The sequence below is a fragment of the Notolabrus celidotus genome, chromosome 22 (assembly GCF_009762535.1).
Source record: "Notolabrus celidotus isolate fNotCel1 chromosome 22, fNotCel1.pri, whole genome shotgun sequence".
Classification (NCBI taxonomy): Eukaryota; Metazoa; Chordata; class Actinopteri; order Labriformes; family Labridae; genus Notolabrus; species Notolabrus celidotus.
The window spans coordinates 17,450,672-17,469,642 of NC_048293.1; the positions used below are offsets into that span (position 1 = coordinate 17,450,672).

The 18,971-nt window shown below is 38.6% G+C and overlaps 1 protein-coding gene across 1 annotated transcript; it reads right to left on the reverse strand.

The window, feature by feature from the left end:
- Nucleotides 1–1,655: 1,655 nt before the first annotated feature.
- On the reverse strand, nucleotides 1,656–18,891 carry ppm1aa (protein phosphatase, Mg2+/Mn2+ dependent, 1Aa). The gene is made up of 6 exons (XM_034674681.1): nucleotides 18,503–18,891; nucleotides 15,212–16,065; nucleotides 14,991–15,108; nucleotides 13,424–13,535; nucleotides 13,243–13,300; nucleotides 1,656–6,457 (listed from the first exon to the last, which is right to left on the reverse strand). The coding sequence occupies exons 2-6, from the start codon at nucleotides 16,046–16,048 to the stop codon at nucleotides 6,428–6,430; spliced, it is 1,155 nt and encodes a 384-aa protein (XP_034530572.1). The 5' UTR covers nucleotides 16,049–16,065; nucleotides 18,503–18,891; the 3' UTR covers nucleotides 1,656–6,427.
- Nucleotides 18,892–18,971: the final 80 nt, after the last annotated feature.

Consider the following 18,971-nt stretch of genomic DNA (forward strand, 5'->3'; position numbering starts at 1 on the left):
AGTAACAGTCAGAAATACAGCTAATGTATAGAAGTCAAAGCATGAGTGATAGGTTATCTAAAAGTAAATACACAACCATTCAAGTGAAGTAAGCTGCAAAATATGCCCTTAGATGTGAGTAGTAAGTTGTTAAAGTGGCAAAACACACTTCGGCATGCATGATGAATGTATCCACACACACACAAACTTCTGCAAAAGTAGCTTGTTGTTAAGCATGCTAGTCTGTCATCACGGGAGCCACAACAATCCAAATTATACCTGATCTATTAACTGCTCGCCACTGAGCACCGTTTGAACGTTTGACCTTCTAACACAGCTCATGACATTATGTTGACATTTAAAGTAATCCCTCCCACGGTTCTTAATCCCAGTGGCCGTGGACTGCCCTGACCCATCCCTCCGAGCCTGAGCCCCTTACATGCACTCAGCCCACAGTGACAGAAGAGGCAGGGGGGGACAAACACGGCTCTGATACCCTGATAAATCCACAAGCACCTCTGCGCTGTGGAGAGCTCAGGGGGTGTGAAAGTTGCAGGGATGAAAGACAGAGGTTTGTGGGTCATCAGAGACAAAGTGAGGCACTGTATCACACAACGAGGTTAAATGTTATGTGATATCCCACGTGTGTGTCTCTTGTCTTCAAGGTTTAAGACACAGAGATCAGCAATGATTTCCTGCACAACCTAGAAGTTCATTTAAGAACACGTACAGCTGCTGTTAGGGAATCGACGTCTTCTTTAGAGGCTTTTTCAAGAACAAGGACATTTGTTCTCACTCAAATATTGTGCATTATTTTGCATAGAAAGTTTACTTGTTTGAAAAAGAAACATGTATACAAAGAAGTATACAACAGCATCATGTGTGAAATGATGCAACATTTATTGTGCAAATTTAGCAACAGCATGAATCATTTCCTGAAACTGTTTTTGAATTTAGAAAGATCTCCTTCCTTTATTATCATTTTTCTTCCATTTCCTTTACATGCTTTTTGGTAAATAATTCAAAATGTTCTAACTAATATTTTCTCAATGAGTAATATTTCAGTTGTTTGCTCTCACATGTGATCCAACTTTTAGATTTTTTTTAATGACAAAAGATTGAACAAATTAATGAAATTAGAGATTTTGGAGATGATCTCAAAACAACTTTAAAATAAATTAAATGGATTAGTTTCTCGTGATAACTGCAGGGTTTTTTTTTGGGTGGCTAAATCAGATGCTCATTTCTTGACTGAAATGCAAAGGTAATATGTGAAAGACAACAACTATTTTCCAAAAGTCATCAACGGTGACTTTACACTTTTAGAAAGTGATCTGGTTAATAATTTTAGAGGAGAGATAAGAGTCTGATATTTGTTCAAGTCCTTTCAGAATGCACAATAAGATGAATCACAGATAACATTAAGAGCTAGACAGCCTGTGCTGCATTATTACTCTAAACTTACACAATTACCAGCAGAGCAAGTTCACTCTTGACAGTATTATATATCTTTTCTGATATTAACAACTTTATATCTCTGGCATCCAGGCACTTTGAGTGTTTGAGTTTCAGGTTGTAATAAGTGTTTTTAAGGTTGGTCCATGTCTTCCCTTAACAATGGCAGAGTTTCACTCGTACAGCAGGCCCAAAGAGATAAAAAGCGATGAAATGAGAGGTACAAGATGACAACCCATTTATTTAGTAATACATTCTGCAAACTAGAATTTTTATTCAAACTTCAAAGGCTAAAAAATGAAAGAAAGGAGGCAAAGAAGGGGCGAAAATTTAAGGAGCAGGGAGAGAAATGCATCAATTCACAAGCAAGGAATGCAATTTGTTCAATCGACAACACAAATAGTACAATTTAGTTCAGGGAACAAAGCTTTTTTAAACATTTTCTTTTTTTCCATCCTGCCATTCCTTTGGAGCTAGAACATAATACAAAATATACAGTTATTGAACTTTGTAAAATCACTCACAGAGGCCTCTGAGAAGCATTTGAATCAACATTGACAATACTTATCTACAGCACTCTAAAGCTATTCTTGAATGTGACCATAAATAGAGCAGACATGAATGTATGTATGCACATTTCTGAATGCTTACAAGGTTACCATGTTAAACACTTGCATTTGTTAAAAGAATGACATCATCTGCGGTGAGAAATTAAATAAGCTTCAAGACCGAGATTCAAAAGGGGGAACACGGGGAGAAAAGAATAGCATACAAACCAGCTGTGGCTGAAAAGTTGTACCTTGTGAGAACCAGGACAAAGTCACTTTGTTGATAGCTTAAGTACCCTAACATGGGGACAGTTGTCTTAATCTGTGAGAGTGTAATGTCAGCAGCATCACTCCTCCTCGTAGTGTTTAGTTGAACAAGTACTTTAGGGGGCAACATGAGATTGGGTAAGGCAAATCGGTGAGCTTATTTATGAGCTGAAAAAGGTCAGCAAAGTGAGGCTCGAGCCGCCCTGTGAGGGGACGAAGAGACCGCCACTGCTAAGGGTCACACAGTAAACGCCACAACCGAGGTACATCAATATGTACAAGAGGGTGCAAGCATTTAAAATCTCTTCTGCCAGGTAGTCCTCCGTACAAGAATATACAGGATGCATTCCAGGCAACCAAAGGTAACTCTGTAAATAGCTTTATAATCTTTTTTTTCTTCTCTACAATAACAACTTTCTGAAAGAAAAAGTGAAAGCTGATTATACAGATGATCAGTGCATATGACTATCGTCATTTAGTCACACCTACTTTTCTCACACATCTCACGTTTCTAAAACCCTGAACTCTCCATACAATTCTAGATTTGAGCTAAGTGAGCATCACACAAGTGGAAGAGGTGGTTTAATTACACAGGTGAGCATTCAAGGAAGTGTGTGTCTGTGTGTTTATGAGGGAAAGGGGGGGGGGGTCAGCTTATACCACAAGGCCAATAGTGTTCCTAGTTACTAATTTCATTACTTGTTTGTTAGAATCAGCACAATTCAGTCAAATACTGTACACGAGCACAGACGTATCCCACCCAAATAGATCAGTGTTACAAATCAAAGCAGGGAGAACCACAAGGAAACTGCTCTCTGCAGTTTGGATCTACAAAACACAAGACAAAAACATTTCCTATAAATGTTATGAGGTATTTCAGTTCAATACAAATTCAAACGAGGATGATCGATGCTTGAGATCCTTGTTTTGTTCACTTTTTGTCAAGGGGTTGGGAGAAACAGGGAAGCCATAGAAATGTACAAAATGTAAATAAAACACCAAAATGTGACAAACTAAAGCCAAGCCACTTCTGATATCTGTTAACATTCCACCTACAGCATCATTTAAGGGGCCACTTCCTGATCTTTTTTAAATCTTGGGGTGAAGCAGAAAGCTGTAGAAAGGGGGGTCGTCAGGGGCCTCCTGATGCAAAGAAATATTGTTTGCTCTTTATCACAAAGAAACGAAAATGTGAATGAAACAAACAAAACGCAGCTGGGTGTTCAAGACTGGGATAATTTGTGCACATACTTAAATATAAGCAGTCAAATAAAAGTGATTATTTAGCTGAGATAAGAGACAAGGTTCTTTTTAACACTCTGTATCGACTTGTAGAGTTTTTAATCGTAGGTTTCACAAAATAAATAAAATGATATTTTTACTTTTCTTATGTTGTTGAAATTAAGTTTGGGATCTTTGTATGGGAAAGACTATATTTATATATATATATAAACACATTTTCATGCAGAAACACTCAACCAAGTTTACAACCTGACGTGTTTTCAGTCTCGACAGGACATCTACAGAGTTATTTATTTCACTTTCAAGGAGGCTGACTGTTTGAAGGTACTCTATGGAGTTTCCAGTGTGAACAGTCATTTTATGAGCAAACAATCTGCTTTTTGCAGGTCGTTAAATTCCAACAGAATTTCCACTAATCAAAACACCAAGCCGCCTCATTGTCTAAAATCTGTTTTTTAACATTTTTATATCTTTTGCACATTACTGCCCCCCTCGGTCAGCGAAAAAAACAAAAACATTTGATTACATCCAGTGATTTTGTGTTGTACGTGAATGCTAGCAGAGCGAGGACTTGCTCATTAAAATGTTTCTCAACAGCACCCCCCAGTGGTCAAAAATGCCAAGAAGTCGCTTCAAAAGTTACTAAAAGAAAACTCAAATAAGTTAATTTCACTCTTCTATAGTTGAACATTTTAAACATCGTCTACAGGGTTTACATTTTTTATTATGTGACTTCACAATCACTAAATGTAAGTGGTCTTTGGCCTTTTTGCCACAAAAGCATAACAGAGCAGCAAATTTAGGCGTTTAGGATTTTAGTTTTGTTAAGAATTTAGAATGAGCTTCCCGCCACAGACCTTAACGTGGTGACGACAGTTAGGATTGTCATTTTGATAAATAAGATGAGAACAGTTTCAGTACATGACTGTGGTGTGTTATGATCAGAACCAATAGATGAGGAAAGGGAATTATTTGTTGCCAAGACACGCACAGGGTGTTAACTGACCATCCCAAAATAAACCAGAATCACATTTTGTCCACGGCAAAAAAACTACCTCAAGCGAAATGATTTATTCCTTGAAAGTTTGAGTCAAAAATATATACATACATAAATTTTCAAACAATGCAATTTTGAACAAAAAAAAAGGCAGAAGAATAAATTTTGAAATAAAACCATTTCTCTTGAAGAAATGTAACTACTGTGTGTGGAGTACAGATTTAGTCAGTGACTATCTTTGCAGAGGGGGGAACTCACTTAAAAACAAAAATCAACCCACAGATCGTAAACGATCACAGCTCTGCTTGGGCTTGTGGAGCCGGGGATGATTTTTTAATCAGATAAACTTCAGGGTAAGAGAGCGGATTTGTTCTTGTTTGAGTGTCAAATAAAAACCATGGGAGAAGAATCAAGAGTTCCACCTGTTGTAAATTCTCTCTAAAATAATCAGTGCTTCATCTGTTCACTTGGGTCAAATTAACAAATGTTAAAGTTAGAAGCTAAAAAATGAATCTGTACCACACAAAAAAATGAGTTCCATGAAAAACAAACTTGGCATAGGCTGTCATAAAGCTGAAACAGGTGATTATAAATCATATGGCACCCTCAGAGGGCAATATGAGCAATGTTTAGAAACTGGTATTCAAATATGACACAAGATGTGTAAAGTAGTCAGCCTCTAACTAGCTGCAGACTGTGGGTAAATTGAACTACTTGTGTCATCTCAGGTTATAGTATAGTTGTGATTTATAGCTTGAAGTTGTTCAAATAGCGTTACAGCATGTAAACTCTGTTATCCAAAGCGTTTCATATTCAGAAGTAGTGAAAGTCTATTTTGGGTTGTTAGGGATCACTGGCTAAAAAAAAAAAGGCAGACAATGAAAACTCCAGCTCGCTCTGTCGAGCATTTTTGCTAATTTAGAGTTGCACAAAGAGATCTGCCTTTACACTAACACACGTGCGCGCATACATACACACAAGCACCCACGCACGCTTGAAGGTATCTATTGCACAGACAAACGTGTGAACAGGGGTCTTTTTTTTTTTTTTTTTTTCGTCAGATGCCTCGAAGAAATGAAAAAGAAAGTATTTTTCACTTCACACTTCCAAAATAACTGAGAAACACTTTGCCATTATTTCTAAGCATGTACAGAAAACCACTTACAAAAATAAAATACAATTAAAAAAAAAAGCAAAGGGAAAATAATTAGGATTTAAATGGTTTGATATAGAGAGCTTACTGTGCTGTCAACTATACAATTTACCCGTTTCTTATAAAGGAGCATAGACCAACTGAAAATAAAATAAAATAAAACAAAGAGAAGTCAAAAGCGCAGAGACATTGTTGTGCCTGGAGGACAAGCAGAAATATTCACTGAATAGACATTTGTTACAATTCCAGAAGAGCAGGAAAAGGCAGATAGTGCATAAAAGGTTCTCTTTTTCATTTCTTTCATTTTTTAACTTAAAATCAAGCTGCATTAAATACAGGCTGTTTGTACAGGACAATTGCACTTCACAAAAACAGAAATATACAAACACACACAAGGAAATGTGAATCAAATTAATTACAGCAACAACAAAAAAAAATCACTACTTAAGCTGATTATTTAACAAAAAGAAAGAAGACCTGTGGACTCACTTGTTATGGGTTACTTTAGAGGAGAGTATTAAGGTGGGTGAACATAAAGGGGAGACGAGACGGCGGGGATCCTGAACTCCAGAGTGGACTGGTGCTGCACTATTCCAGGTTTGTGTGCATGCAACTCCTCTTCCTCCTCCCTCTTCTCCTCCTCCTCCTCCTCCTCCCATGAAATTCCCTTCTTAGAAACCAAAAGCTCAGAGTGACGGAGAGACAGACTGCTGAGCTGAGCTGCTGTTGGTCTTGAGAGGATGGTGGTTTGTAAACGCTATGCTGTGTTAGTGGTAGGAGGTTGTGTTACCACATGTCGTCTGTGGACGCAGAGTCCTTGATAAGAGAGAAGAGGAAGGAAAAACCCTTCAGACTCGGCCTCTACATCCACCAGCTCTCTATCTAGAGCTGCTCTAAGCATGTATGACACAAACTGACAGGCAATAACATCATTCAGGGGCTTACAGAAAAGCTTTGAATCATCACCATTTCTTCACCTACATCTTTGATGTGAATGTCAGTAATTCTACATATCATCTTGAAATGAAGTAATATATTATTTCTATTTAATGCAGCATTAATCAACTTGTCAAGTGTACAGCAAAACTGTACACCATTCCCTCTGAAGAGATATTATTCACCGGCTTTAACCATTTACTGAATTTAATCATTGATCAAAATAATGAAATCACATTTTCTAGTCTGACATTTCAAACGAGAGAGACGTTTGTGTTCATTTTGCAAAAACAGAAAAAATGTAAAGTTTGTTACATGACTCCCCAAGTACAAGAAGTCTTACCTGGCCCTGCATGTCAGTGTCACAGTATTTAAATGCACTACAGCCAACACATGTGGCTCCAGAGAGAGAGAGAGAGAGAGAGAGAGAGAGAAAGAAAGAGAAAGAAAGAGAAAGAAAGAGAAAGAGAGAGAGGTGTGCAGATAGAAAACATGAATATAAGTGTCTCTGTGAGACTCTGGTGCAGCTGTGGCAGAGCAGCAGCTGTCTTACATGAATGACTCCTCCGCAACTTGAACAGCAAAGTGTTTTAGGAATTTAAAAAAAGTTCCAACACTGATATCAGTGATGGTCCAGGCTCTTCATACTGCCTCCATGCTGTTTCAAGTATCAATAGGTACTCATTGAACAAATAGGGTATCAGAATTCATCTGTATTCAGGTTAATCATCAGGAGACAATCGAGAAATATGACTATGTGGTGCTGAAAGAGTGCATAATGTTGATTGAAGCCAGATCGGTATAATAAGAAGTGTTTAGTTCCTGGAGAAGACACTTTAAATTAATTTGAGGATTTTTATATTTTCATTAACTAAATTAAAACTTGTAACTTTGGTCATTGGATTTAAGGATTAAATTCATGAAATAGATTGATTTAAAACTAAGTAGAGATATTATTTATGCTGTTTGATTGATTGATTTTTACATACCTGGTAAACATTTTGGTTATGGGTGGAGTCTGTAGTGACAGTGTTTTGAGCTTGTTTTGTTTGGAAAAATGAATTGCGGATGTTTCAATTCTCAGAATAAATGGACACACGTTGATATTCAGCATGTTTAACGTTTTGAACACCTCAATACAATCCGTAGATATTCAATACTGTCAGTTATAGACATTGTGTTGTGAAGGAAAATTTGATTCAGGGGAAAACTTTTACGTTTTTTTTCAATTATTAATTGATAGTTGATCGTTAACATTTCCAAAGATCGATCACGGAAAATACTTAAAATTTACATCCCTACCTGTGAGTAATATGGTTTTTCTTTATGGATGACAGTGGACACGTGTCAGAACACCAGATAAGCGACATTTTCAAACTCTTGCAAGAAATCTGCCACTTCAACTCCCTTACTCGTCCCTGCTGTCATTGAAGGGACGGTGGCCTTTGTGGACAAAAAGCTCCTTTTTTGCGTGACATATATGATCCTTCATTCGTCACATTTTCATCATTAAAAATATCTATCAATACGAATACTTTTGCTCACAACTACTTTTTTCTTTTTCCAATGCCTTCCATCTGATGTATTTCACGCAGCCACTCACTACATACAAAAAGTGTTCATAGTTTGTTTGTTCTGTGTCACAGTGGAAACATGGCAGGGGGCCGCAGTGGAAGGCGACCTTCTCCTATGTCGATACAAAAGGCTCACCCTGAGTTAACAACAAAACAATGTTTATATACAGGTGATTATACACTCATTTAAACAAGCTTAGGAAGAATATTCCATTTCTACCACACATGCCAACTAAGTACAAGAGATACAACTGGAATCAAGCTCTTAAATACCTCTGCAACATGAGAAACAAAGGAAACTACAGCACGGATTTTGTGCTGCTTCAGACTTTGGAGAATGTTCTCCTACAAGAATCTGTTTTCAGGTTCAGGGTAGTTTTATATTTGTAAGGAAGCGATGAAGGTGAGAAACCACAGCCGACCAGCAAAATGTAATAGCTGCTTCCTTACACCTATACACTCCAACCAAGATAGACACCGTCAAACACACCAAGTCTTCTGAACTCCAGATGACTTAACCTGCTTTGTGCTTCAGGAGTCAAACCACCTGCCCTGGTTCTCTTTGAAAAGATCCCTCTCAATCATTGCAGTAAGACATCACTCGTATATCCAGACAACTTTTGTTTCAATCCCTCACTCAAATAAGAAAAATAAGTCAAGGCTCATATACTTTAATAACTGCGGTGTTATTTCATGTCAGTAAAAGGCTGAATTCACATATTTGAATGAAGCAGTAATGGCTACAAAACATCTGATTTCCAATCTCACTTGAGTATGACATTTTTGAAAATACAGTTCTCTAATATGTCAGCTAGGCCATGAATTGGCATCTTGTTTTTGGATATTCATACATCTATCTAATTCCAGCGTGAATGAATCTATGACAGGTTGAATCTGGGTGTGTGTCATTTCCATAAAGAACAGATCAGCCTTGGTTTCTGCAGCTACACAAACATCAAAAGGGTTTGGATTAGAGCCAAGAAAACCTGATTGTGCCATCCCTAATGTTCACTCCTGTTGCAACATTACCGGGTTACAATAAGTAAACTGTGTGCAACCAGTTTTGGCTACCAGCTGACAACAGACAGCTTCAGGAGCCTGCCAACTCTAAATGTCAGCAGAGTCTCAGTTTAAGTTGACAAATATTGTAGACAAAAAGATTGTGAACATGTTCATTTGCCTGCCAAAAATATCAACTTATTGTACTAAGGCTGGGCGATATACATCGTCTGACTGTTGCAATTGAGGCGTGTGCAAACATCGCAGGACATGCAATGTCGGTCACATGACCTGAAACATTTCATGCTGCAACAAGTTGCTCCTTTTCCATGATTAATGTACAATACACTATTTGAGCAGACAGATAACTTTCCACTGAGCATGTAGAGTTTGTATCTGTGTCACATGACAGTAAAAGGTAAATATGCATGTGAAGCATAGACTGTATAAATAAATTATTATAATGGATGTAGTATCCATGACGTCACCCATCTATTCCTGAGCGCTATTTTGAAGCCAATCGTCAGCTGCAGCCATATTGGAAATGCTGGACTCAACCAGGCATAGTGTGAGGTAAAGAGGCGGAGTTTGAGCCTCCTAGCCAACAGCTATGTGTTCCCGTCTGACAATCAAGTCAATCATGTCCTTATTTGGGCAAAAACTTGTAATCTTAATATCTTCTGAACCGTCGCGTTAGAAAGAAATTCACCCCCCCTACAGTGTGTTCCGGTAGAGAAATTAGCTACTTAGAGCGAAGCCGTTTTTTGAACCAGGCTGTAAACATGTTTATTAATGCTGCAAAGATCGTCTTTTTTGAATTGGTGTGTATGTGGTTTCAGGTGTTTCTGCAGCCAGCCTCAAGCGAATTTTCGATTAATTGCAGTTTATAACACTTCCCCATGGGCTTTATATTTTGAGACCGGAGGTTGCCGCTTGATGTGAAGCTGCTACTATCACAGATTAACATTGTGAGCACGCATAAGGACCACTAACGGGACCAGAGAGGGTCTACTTCTAGGGTCTACACCTGTAGTACTACAGGCTAGTGTCGTGACAATCACTTGCAGAAGAACACAGAGAGGTTTGTTTGATTAGAAGTGCTGGTGACACAGATTTTATATAACTTTAAACATGTTCAGAAATAAATGATGACATTGTTTGCGTTTAGAAGTAAAGGTTATGAGGTAACGTGTCGCTCCAACTCTACTCTATTCTCCTCTTCTCTCTATATAAGTGTCAGAGCCACTGTTAGATGGCTGGACACAGTATTTTTTTATTGAGGGTATAAATGTGTGGTACAAACTCCTGTCTTTTTCAAATTTCTATAAACATTACATTTGTTTCAATATTGTAGTCTTAAATTGTGCCATGTCCATCTTGCTGAACTTAAAACCTCTCAATTCAGACCATTCTGCTGTTTTGTTTTTGTTCTATCACTAACGTTTAAAATTTCACTTTAATTTCACAACTATTAATTTCAGTTTCCAAAAACGTTTGTATGTAGAAAGGATTGAGTCGCTTTTCCACCCTTTTAAGTTATTTATATCTACAGAAAGTGTTTTTGACACAGTTACTCACTTTGAACATCTCTTAAAGAATCAAGTGTACTGGTTGTATAATTCTGTTATTGTCCTTCAAATTACTATTTCATAAAGGGATTTCTCAACTTACATTTCTCACCCTGTTTATAGTCACAGAGAAAAAGATGTGATTTCTTCGGCTGCAAGAAGACAATACCTTTACATTTGCAATAGAGTGTGTCTACCAGCGTCTCCAAGGCTAGCCAGACAATATGCAAAGCAACAATAAGAAGTTTTCAGTCAGGCGGGCTTATTGCCGGGTCTGCAGTCAGCGATTGTGCCCGTGGCTACACCTGATATCTCTTTTTCTACAGTTTTGGTTGCATTGTCTGTTTTTAACAATGCAAAGCAGTGTCATAATGGCAAATACATTATCAACAATACATTTTAACAAATAATGTGAATATGTTATTGAACCTCAAGGCCTCTTCTGTATTTGTTGGTGCTAAAGCAGGAGATTATGATGATCTGTTAGGATCTGTGTCTCTGTCTTCATATAAGTTCACATCTATAAGTGAAATCGGTATTGTACTCAAAGAGACCTTAGCTGTAATGTGAATGTCACGTCAGGAATTACAGATACAGAATGAGGTGGATGGATACATCCAGAGCGAAGGACAAAAGAAAACTTTGAGTGTTGGAATATACAAAGTTTGCCGTGCTACGAGAAAATGGAAAAAGAGATTAAGAATAAAAAACAGCTGATTCTTCTCACAGGCTTTTGCCTTTCCAAACGGAGAAAAGGAGAGACACGCACAGGTAGGACCACGGCTCCAAGGACAACTCAGACAGTGCAAAGAGGAGAGGTGTCGCTTGAAAGACTTGAAAATAAAAGTTTCTCAAAAGGAAGAAAACGAAAACAAAGAGCTTCTTGACAGACTGTTTTTTTGAAAAGAAAGCAGGTGAAGACTGAGAGCACACGGGGAAAGAAAGAGTCTGTGGTCTGATGAAAAGACCACAGAACCCTCAGCCATGATGCTACGTGCTATATCAATCCTGTCCACATGACAGTTTCACACCCAGTGGTTGTGTTTCACTGCAGCTATCAGAAACACTAAAAACGAACGAGGCCAAAGGCAGAAAATAAGGTTAAGGATCATCTGGTGGGAAATAGCAAATCATTAAGGGCGTGTTTGGGGTGAAACTGAAATCCAACCTCACAATAACAAACAACCGTGAGTGTCAATAATTTCACCTTAAAGCACAATGATTTATAAAGATGAAAAGCATCTTAAAGCTTTGTGATTTCATATCTTAAAGTGCAATGCTTTTATGATACGCCCCTGCATACAGCAAGATTAACATCAGACTGGCTTTAGACCAAGAATGATTAAGATCTGTGGCCGGTCAAAACCCTGTAATGAACTTTGATTTTGAGTTACTGTAAAAGTTTGGAGAAGCCACTTACTGCTTTACCAAACTGGAGTAAGTCTGCATCAAGTGGACAATGTCCTCGTGTGCAAAGACGAGTAAGGTCTGTCCTGAGAGACCTGAAAGTGCATATGCTGCAAAAGCTGGTTGACTTAAAGGTTGAAAACAGCTACTAATACGACAAGATTCCAACAAATCAATCTGAATAAATCTTTAAAAAAGAGGAACGTTGTTTTACTTTCCTCACAGGAAACTTTGCAAAGAATAGTGGTAGATTTTGTTTTCTAGCAACACCTCACAACTCGGAGGAAATCAAGAGAGCGACAGTTTTCTGAGGGTACCTTATTTAAAAATGTTTTTTTGAAATCCATCTGCACACTGAAGTTAATTACCGAAACAATGTGCCAAATGTCTTTGACAAGGCCAGGATGACACGTGCACAATTAAAATGTAGCAGACCCAGTGAGTGTATCTAATAAAAAATTCAAAAGCTATATAAATAAATAAATATCCAAATATCTGAGCTGTCGAGGGCAGCTGCTTTGCCGTCTCTTTGTGTTCAAAGGAAGGATGAGCAATGTGTCTTTTAAAAACAGGATTTGAACAAATTGAAGTTTCATTCCATCCGCACAAATACCTAACACTTTATCACATTAGCTCTTCCCCTTTGATTTAAAGAGAACTCATCAGTGAAATCAGTTCATGTGATACAAAACTGAGCCTTTTTTAGCACCTGCGATGCAGCTGTGGTCCTTTGTTAGACTCGGACAAAGTAACGCTGTTACAGTTTTGCTCTGACTGTGGCAGAGAAAGTATGACAGATTTTCTGCTGGCCTCAAACAGAAAATAGTCAAACTAAAATGAATGTTGTTTTTATATATCTTATCTCTTTCTTGTACTCATTAACTGGACAAAATGTGAAGAGACACTCTGGACAGGTCATTTTGTCACTGAGGAGTCTGTTTTCTTTTCAGCATTTTAAGCCTATTTCCCTATGCAACATGAATATTGTCTTATTCTATTTTGTTGATACTGAGTTCATGCATTAAACTGGTTAATGTCTTCTGGTTACACATAAAAAACATGCATACTCCAAGCAAAGCACACTTATTGGGGTGAAATAACAAGCTGGGATACTTACTGTGTCATCACTTCGGTAGGGGTTGAGTTTGTTGTACACCGCTTCAATAACACTTCGTCTGGAGGGGAGGAGGAAGAAGTGTTGAAATATTTCTCATCAGTGTTTATCACAACAGTCAGTATTATGGATAAAAGATATACAGTGATTGAAGTGATGATTATTGGTCAGAAAGCTCACTCACTTGCTTGCCAGTTCTCCTCCAGGAGGGAGGTTAGGGATGCTCTCAGATGCTAGCGTCCGCATGACATGGACCAAATCTGGTACACCTTCATCCCCCTGCTTTTTGATGATCTCTGTTAGGAAACAAAAGTGTTTTCATTTAAATCGCGTATTAAGGGAATATACAAGAGTAGCTGATCAGATTATCTCATTCATATATGCAATACAGATGTGAAAATTTAAAAGAAACATCATCATTTTTTAACAAGAGTGTAGAAGTTAAGGAAGGGTTTGATTTTTCTGTTACTGAAGTGACATTGATCCTATCATTGGTCATGCTCTTTATGCTTCTTCTGTTTTTCTGATAACTCTAAAAGGAAACATATGACTAATCCATGTGTATGTTTGATATGGGATTGTTAATACTTTTTTGTACACATAAAACAGATAATACTGTGTGTCAGTAATCCCTCTGTTTGAGCTTTTTCTCCATTTAGAGACTTTTAAAGGGAGTTTTTCTAAAGTGAATATTCTAAGGCGAGACTAATTTGCAGTTTTAACCTTTATCTTAAAAACTAAATCTTCATGCGACTTTGCCTCCTGATAAAGATTTGGCAGTGCAACACTGAAAGGGAGTGGTAACGATTTTAAGAGACCTATGTCCGGCTGCTGGACCCGCAGTAGAGAAATATTAACCAGAGAATGATTCAAAAAGACAAGGACTTTCTCCTGGTCGTATAGTCAGCACTGAGTAACATGTACTTCAATGATTTATAGATGAAATAGTCACAAACTTTAAAATAAAATGTATTCTAAATTCTTTCTTACAAAACTGGTATTAAGATATGATCCACTATGGATTGTTTATAGTCGACATGAGTTCCTTGCTTAAACAAATCTGACCCACTGTTGTGCATTTCTTACCTCTGAACCAAGAATACTTATTTATATTCCACTGATGGTTACATCACGTTGAACACTGTGAGCCAGTGTCCAGCAGTAGGATTACTTGCGTTTACCTAAGCCTTTAGCTTACAGCATTTTAAAGAAAGTCTTTTCACACTGGACTTGCCTACAAAAATGGTATGTCAGCTCCTGGCTTACTATACCTGAGGAATGTTAAGGCTTGAAAAGTGGATTCTAAGCTTAAAACCTACAAAAAAACATATTTACAAAAAAACCTTCAAGCTGCTGCCAACAGGTGTTTTATGTATCCATATTATTAGGGCTAAGACTGGAAGCACTATGTGTGAAAATGTTTTAGACATGTAAGAACCACAGGATGTTGAATTCACTCAATTAGACAGTATTAAAATAGTTAGTTTTTCAAAGTGAATCATTGGAATCTTCTTTTTCAGACTGCTTTAAGGGAGTTTTGACTCTTCATACAGCCCTGGCATTTGCAAACGTAATGTTTTCACATCAGGTTAGATGTTGAGAAAGCCTCATTATTTAAAACTTCATGTAGAAAAAAGGGAATAATGGGGTTCGCAGTGTATAAGAAGGTCATATGCAAAAGTGAAAAGGGATAATTGTGTCAATGTTCATCTTTCTATGATAGACTAAAATAATAAGAAATTTTCCTCTACCTTCTACTCTGGCCTCCAGATATTTATCCAGCTCGGCCTCCCGTTTCACTGCTTCTGGGGACACCTTTGGCGCTCCGGTTAAGCAGATTAACACAACACTCATATTGTCTCGGCTTCCCTGTGAGAGAAATAAACATCAAACACAAGTCATGCAAATCAACCGTGATACAGAAACAGAAAAGTAACCAAATGGGAACATAGATTTGTATGGCATACAATACCTTGTACAAGCAGGTGTCAACAATTTCATTGCTGACTCTTTCAAGATCCTCTGTCACCTCTAGCCTTGACCTTACAAAGTCACACAGTTCCTCATTGGCCATAACATCCCAGATACCATCACATGCTAGAATAATAAATTCATCTTCTCCCTCGTTTCTCTCTATTGCATAAACTTCAGGCTCAGGAGAGACAAGCTGCTCTGTCGGGCCTTTGCCATGCACACACTTGTAGTCGAAGTCTCCCAAAGCTCGAGACACAGCAAGGGAACCATTGACTCGCTGGATCATGACTGAGCCACCGGCATTCTGGATCCTTTCCTTTTCCAGAGGGTTGCTGGGTTTGTGATCCTGTGTGAAGAAGTGAACAGCTCCACCCCGGCTAAGAAGTCCCCGCGAGTCTCCACAGTTGATAAAGTAGATATGACCTGGAGATATCATCACTCCCACTGCAGTAGAGCCGCTGCGGTCCACACCATGCTTCTTCTCTGAGATGGTTCGCATGTGCTCATCGATCTGCAGGAATCCCGTGCGGATCCCTTTCTTCACACTTTCAACTGACTGCTCGTCCTGCAGAGCACCCCGGAAGTCTGAGTTGGCAGTGATGTGGTCTAGCAGGTGCTCACAGCAGTATTTGGCCACCTGAGAGCCGGCATGCCCATCATAAACAGCAAAGAATGACCAGGGGTCGAGACCATGAGGCAGGCCAATTACTGCTGTGTGTGCATCTTCCATTTCTACCCTCCAGCCTTGCATGCTACTCAGGCCATACCTCAGGTTGTTGCCCTCACCACGGGAGTTATACTTTTCCATCTTTGGTTTGTCCAGAAATGCGCCCATTTCGTCCCTTGTGAGATCTATAATTCAATTCAAAAAAAGATATCTGTTAATAATTTTTGGAAGAAGTGCAGTGTTTTGTATTAAAGCATAAATATCAACAACTTTATGGCAATATTCACTATTTCATATCAGTTTGGTAAAAAGGCAAGGCAGCTTTATTTGTATAGCGCATTTCATACACGAGGGCAACTCAATGTGCTTTACATTAAAACTTTAAAAGCATTGGAAAAATTCAGACAAGCATAAAAGAACACAATTAAAATGACAAATATAATAAAACAGAAAAGAAAAGGAAAATTAGAAATATATTAAAAGTACATTTAAAATTTGCATTTAAAGCGAGTAAAAATAAGCTAAGATAGGAAGGCAGTGGCAAATAAAAAAGTCTTAATCTTTGATTTAAAAGAGGTGAGAGTTGGAGCGGACCTACAGCTTTCAGGGAGTGTGTTCCAGATATTTGGTGCATAATGACTAAACGCTGCTTCACCATGTTTCGTTCTGACTCTTGGGACTGAAAGCAGACCAGTACCTGATGACCTCAGAGGTCGAGATGGTTCATAAAGTAGCAGCAGATCAGCAATGTATTTTGGGCCTAAACCATTCAGTGCTTTATAAACCATTCACAGGATTTTAAAGTCTATTCTCTGACAGACAGGAAGCCAGTGTAGGGATCTAAGAATGGCAGTGATGCGGTCTACTTTTTTGGTCCTTGTTAGGACTCGAGCAGCAGCATTCTGTATGAGCTGCAGCCGTCTGATGGACTTTTTTTGGGAGTCCTGTAAAGACCCCGTTACAGTAGTCTAGTCTGCTAAAGATAAATGCATGGACGAGTTTTTCTGCATCCTGCTGAGACATAAGTACTTTAATCCTTGATATATTCTTAAGGTGAGTTAAAACAGATAGCCCTTAGTCTGACCATTTGCAGTGGTGGACAGCAACAGAGTAAATTTACTTGAGTATTATTTTTTGGGAAACGTATTACTTTTTACTCCTCTACATTTCTATCAATGCTCTTGTTACTCACTACTTTTGCTTTGAAGTAAGCTGATTAATTTCCTTCTCTTTTCTGAAATCTGATCCCTAAGACAGTAAAATATGTTTGTGTAGTTCTGTTTGTCTCGGTGGTTTAGTCGTACCTGTATATCGTGCGTCTCCCCGGTTGAACGTGGAGCAAACACAGAGCAAATTTCACTCAGATCAGGCAGTTCATTTAGAGGTGGTAATGATGGCTATAATTCTCCACCTGAGCACCCATGGTCATATCTTCAGCCCATGTTAGAGCTTTATAAAATGAAGAATAATACGTATTGTTTGAAATGTTCTCCTTGTTTCCACTCTGCTCAAACATACAAACATTCACTGTCCAACCTGAGAAAGTGTGTTGAGCTACGTAACATTTGTTTCATTCCAGATGAACATTTCAAACTAAGTTGTCTGTGCTTGGAGTAACTTAGTTACTGTTTTTATTCCATGGTATAGTTTTAAGAGATTTCAAGTAATGGCTTCTAAATAAACAGAATGTAACAGAATGTACTCCTGTGTAGTCTTAACTGCATTTATGCATTGTGAAAACAACGTTTTGAGATTTTTTAAGAAGTACTTTGAATACTTAAGTATTTTTAAAAGCAAGTACTCAAGTACTTTAACTCAAGTAATAATTTGATGGAACAACTTTCACTTGTATGGAGTAATATTAGACCAGTAGGATCTATACTTTAACTTAAGTAATGAAGCTGTGTACTTTGTCCACCACTGACCAACCATTAGTGGCAAATGATTAGCATCTTGGAGTTCAGACGCCATGCTCTAAGCTAAAAATAGTGGACCTGTGTTCACATTTTGGCTACATATTAGGAGCAGAGCTGTTGTGGATCACACTGAAACGCCCTTTAGACCACTGCCTGATCAAGACAGACGTTCAAAGTAGGAACAAAAAAACAGTCATCTATGGATAAATTTAACATTAATACACCCCTGGGAAGCATCTATGTGACCTTCTCGACGCACAACACTTCAACATACAAGCTAGTCTGTGTAATATTAGTCCAAGCTATCGTTAGCTAACCGACTTACCAGTTACTCGATTGCCACCAAAAACAATTCAACACATCTGACAAATGAAATGAAACATCAGAGCTAACGTTGTGGTGAGCTGTTTACATTATCAACCTGCTCGGTACAGATAGATTCTACTGTTGTGCTCGCGTAACAAGCCAGATTTGTTGCTATTCCTCACCACAACCCAAATAAACAAACACCCTTGCCTGGTTGCGGGCCTTGACCCTTGTCCTCACAGCTAACTTTGACAGGCCTGCCTTGAATCGGGTTTGCTAACATTATACAGAGCGAGCAAGGAGAGCCATCGGCCCTGCTAATGCTAACCTAGCAAAGGGAGCTAACTGCCGAACGCTCCTCAGGAGTTCAGGGGTTTAGAGAACACATTTTCAGACTCACCAAGTTTCCAAAATACCAGATGGCAGCGACGGAATCTGCGACAGTGTGAAGGACTGTCTGGCTGCGGTTAACACCAGGAAGGGACGCCGAGGAATCTGTGAGGGTTGCAGAAGCGGTTAAGCTAGCAGCCAGTTAGCTAGCTGTGAGCTGTCGTCACTCAGCGCATATAAAACGTCTCAGTGCGAAGGTCCCTGTTTGAGAACGTCCGGGATGCATTACATTCTCTCAAATGGAAATCTAAAATATTCTCTAAGGAATTTTCTTTGAATTCTGTGGGCCGGAGATGTGTGTGGCAAAGGCGGGGGGAAGCTGAAGCGTCTGTCCCAGCCTCTCCACTGGACAGCTTGACAGCTTGCTAGCTTAGCGTTAGCTTCAGCACAGAGCACAGAGCGAGCCCCCAGGAACAGGAGGCTGTTTTTTTTTACATCAACTTTATTAAAACATAAAGAATAATTAAACCAAAAAAACA

Coding starts and splice junctions, on each gene's coding strand:
- ppm1aa (XM_034674681.1), bottom strand. CDS start 16,048: ATGGGCGCATTTCTGGACAAACCAAAGATGGAAAAGTATAACTCCCGT. Junction 13,536..14,990: donor TCTGGAGGCCAGAGTAGAAG/GTAGAGGAAAAT, acceptor GTTTCCTAACAG/AGATCATCAAAAAGCAGGGG. Junction 6,458..13,242: donor CCTACCGAAGTGATGACACA/GTAAGTATCCCA, acceptor TCTCTTATCAAG/GACTCTGCGTCCACAGACGA.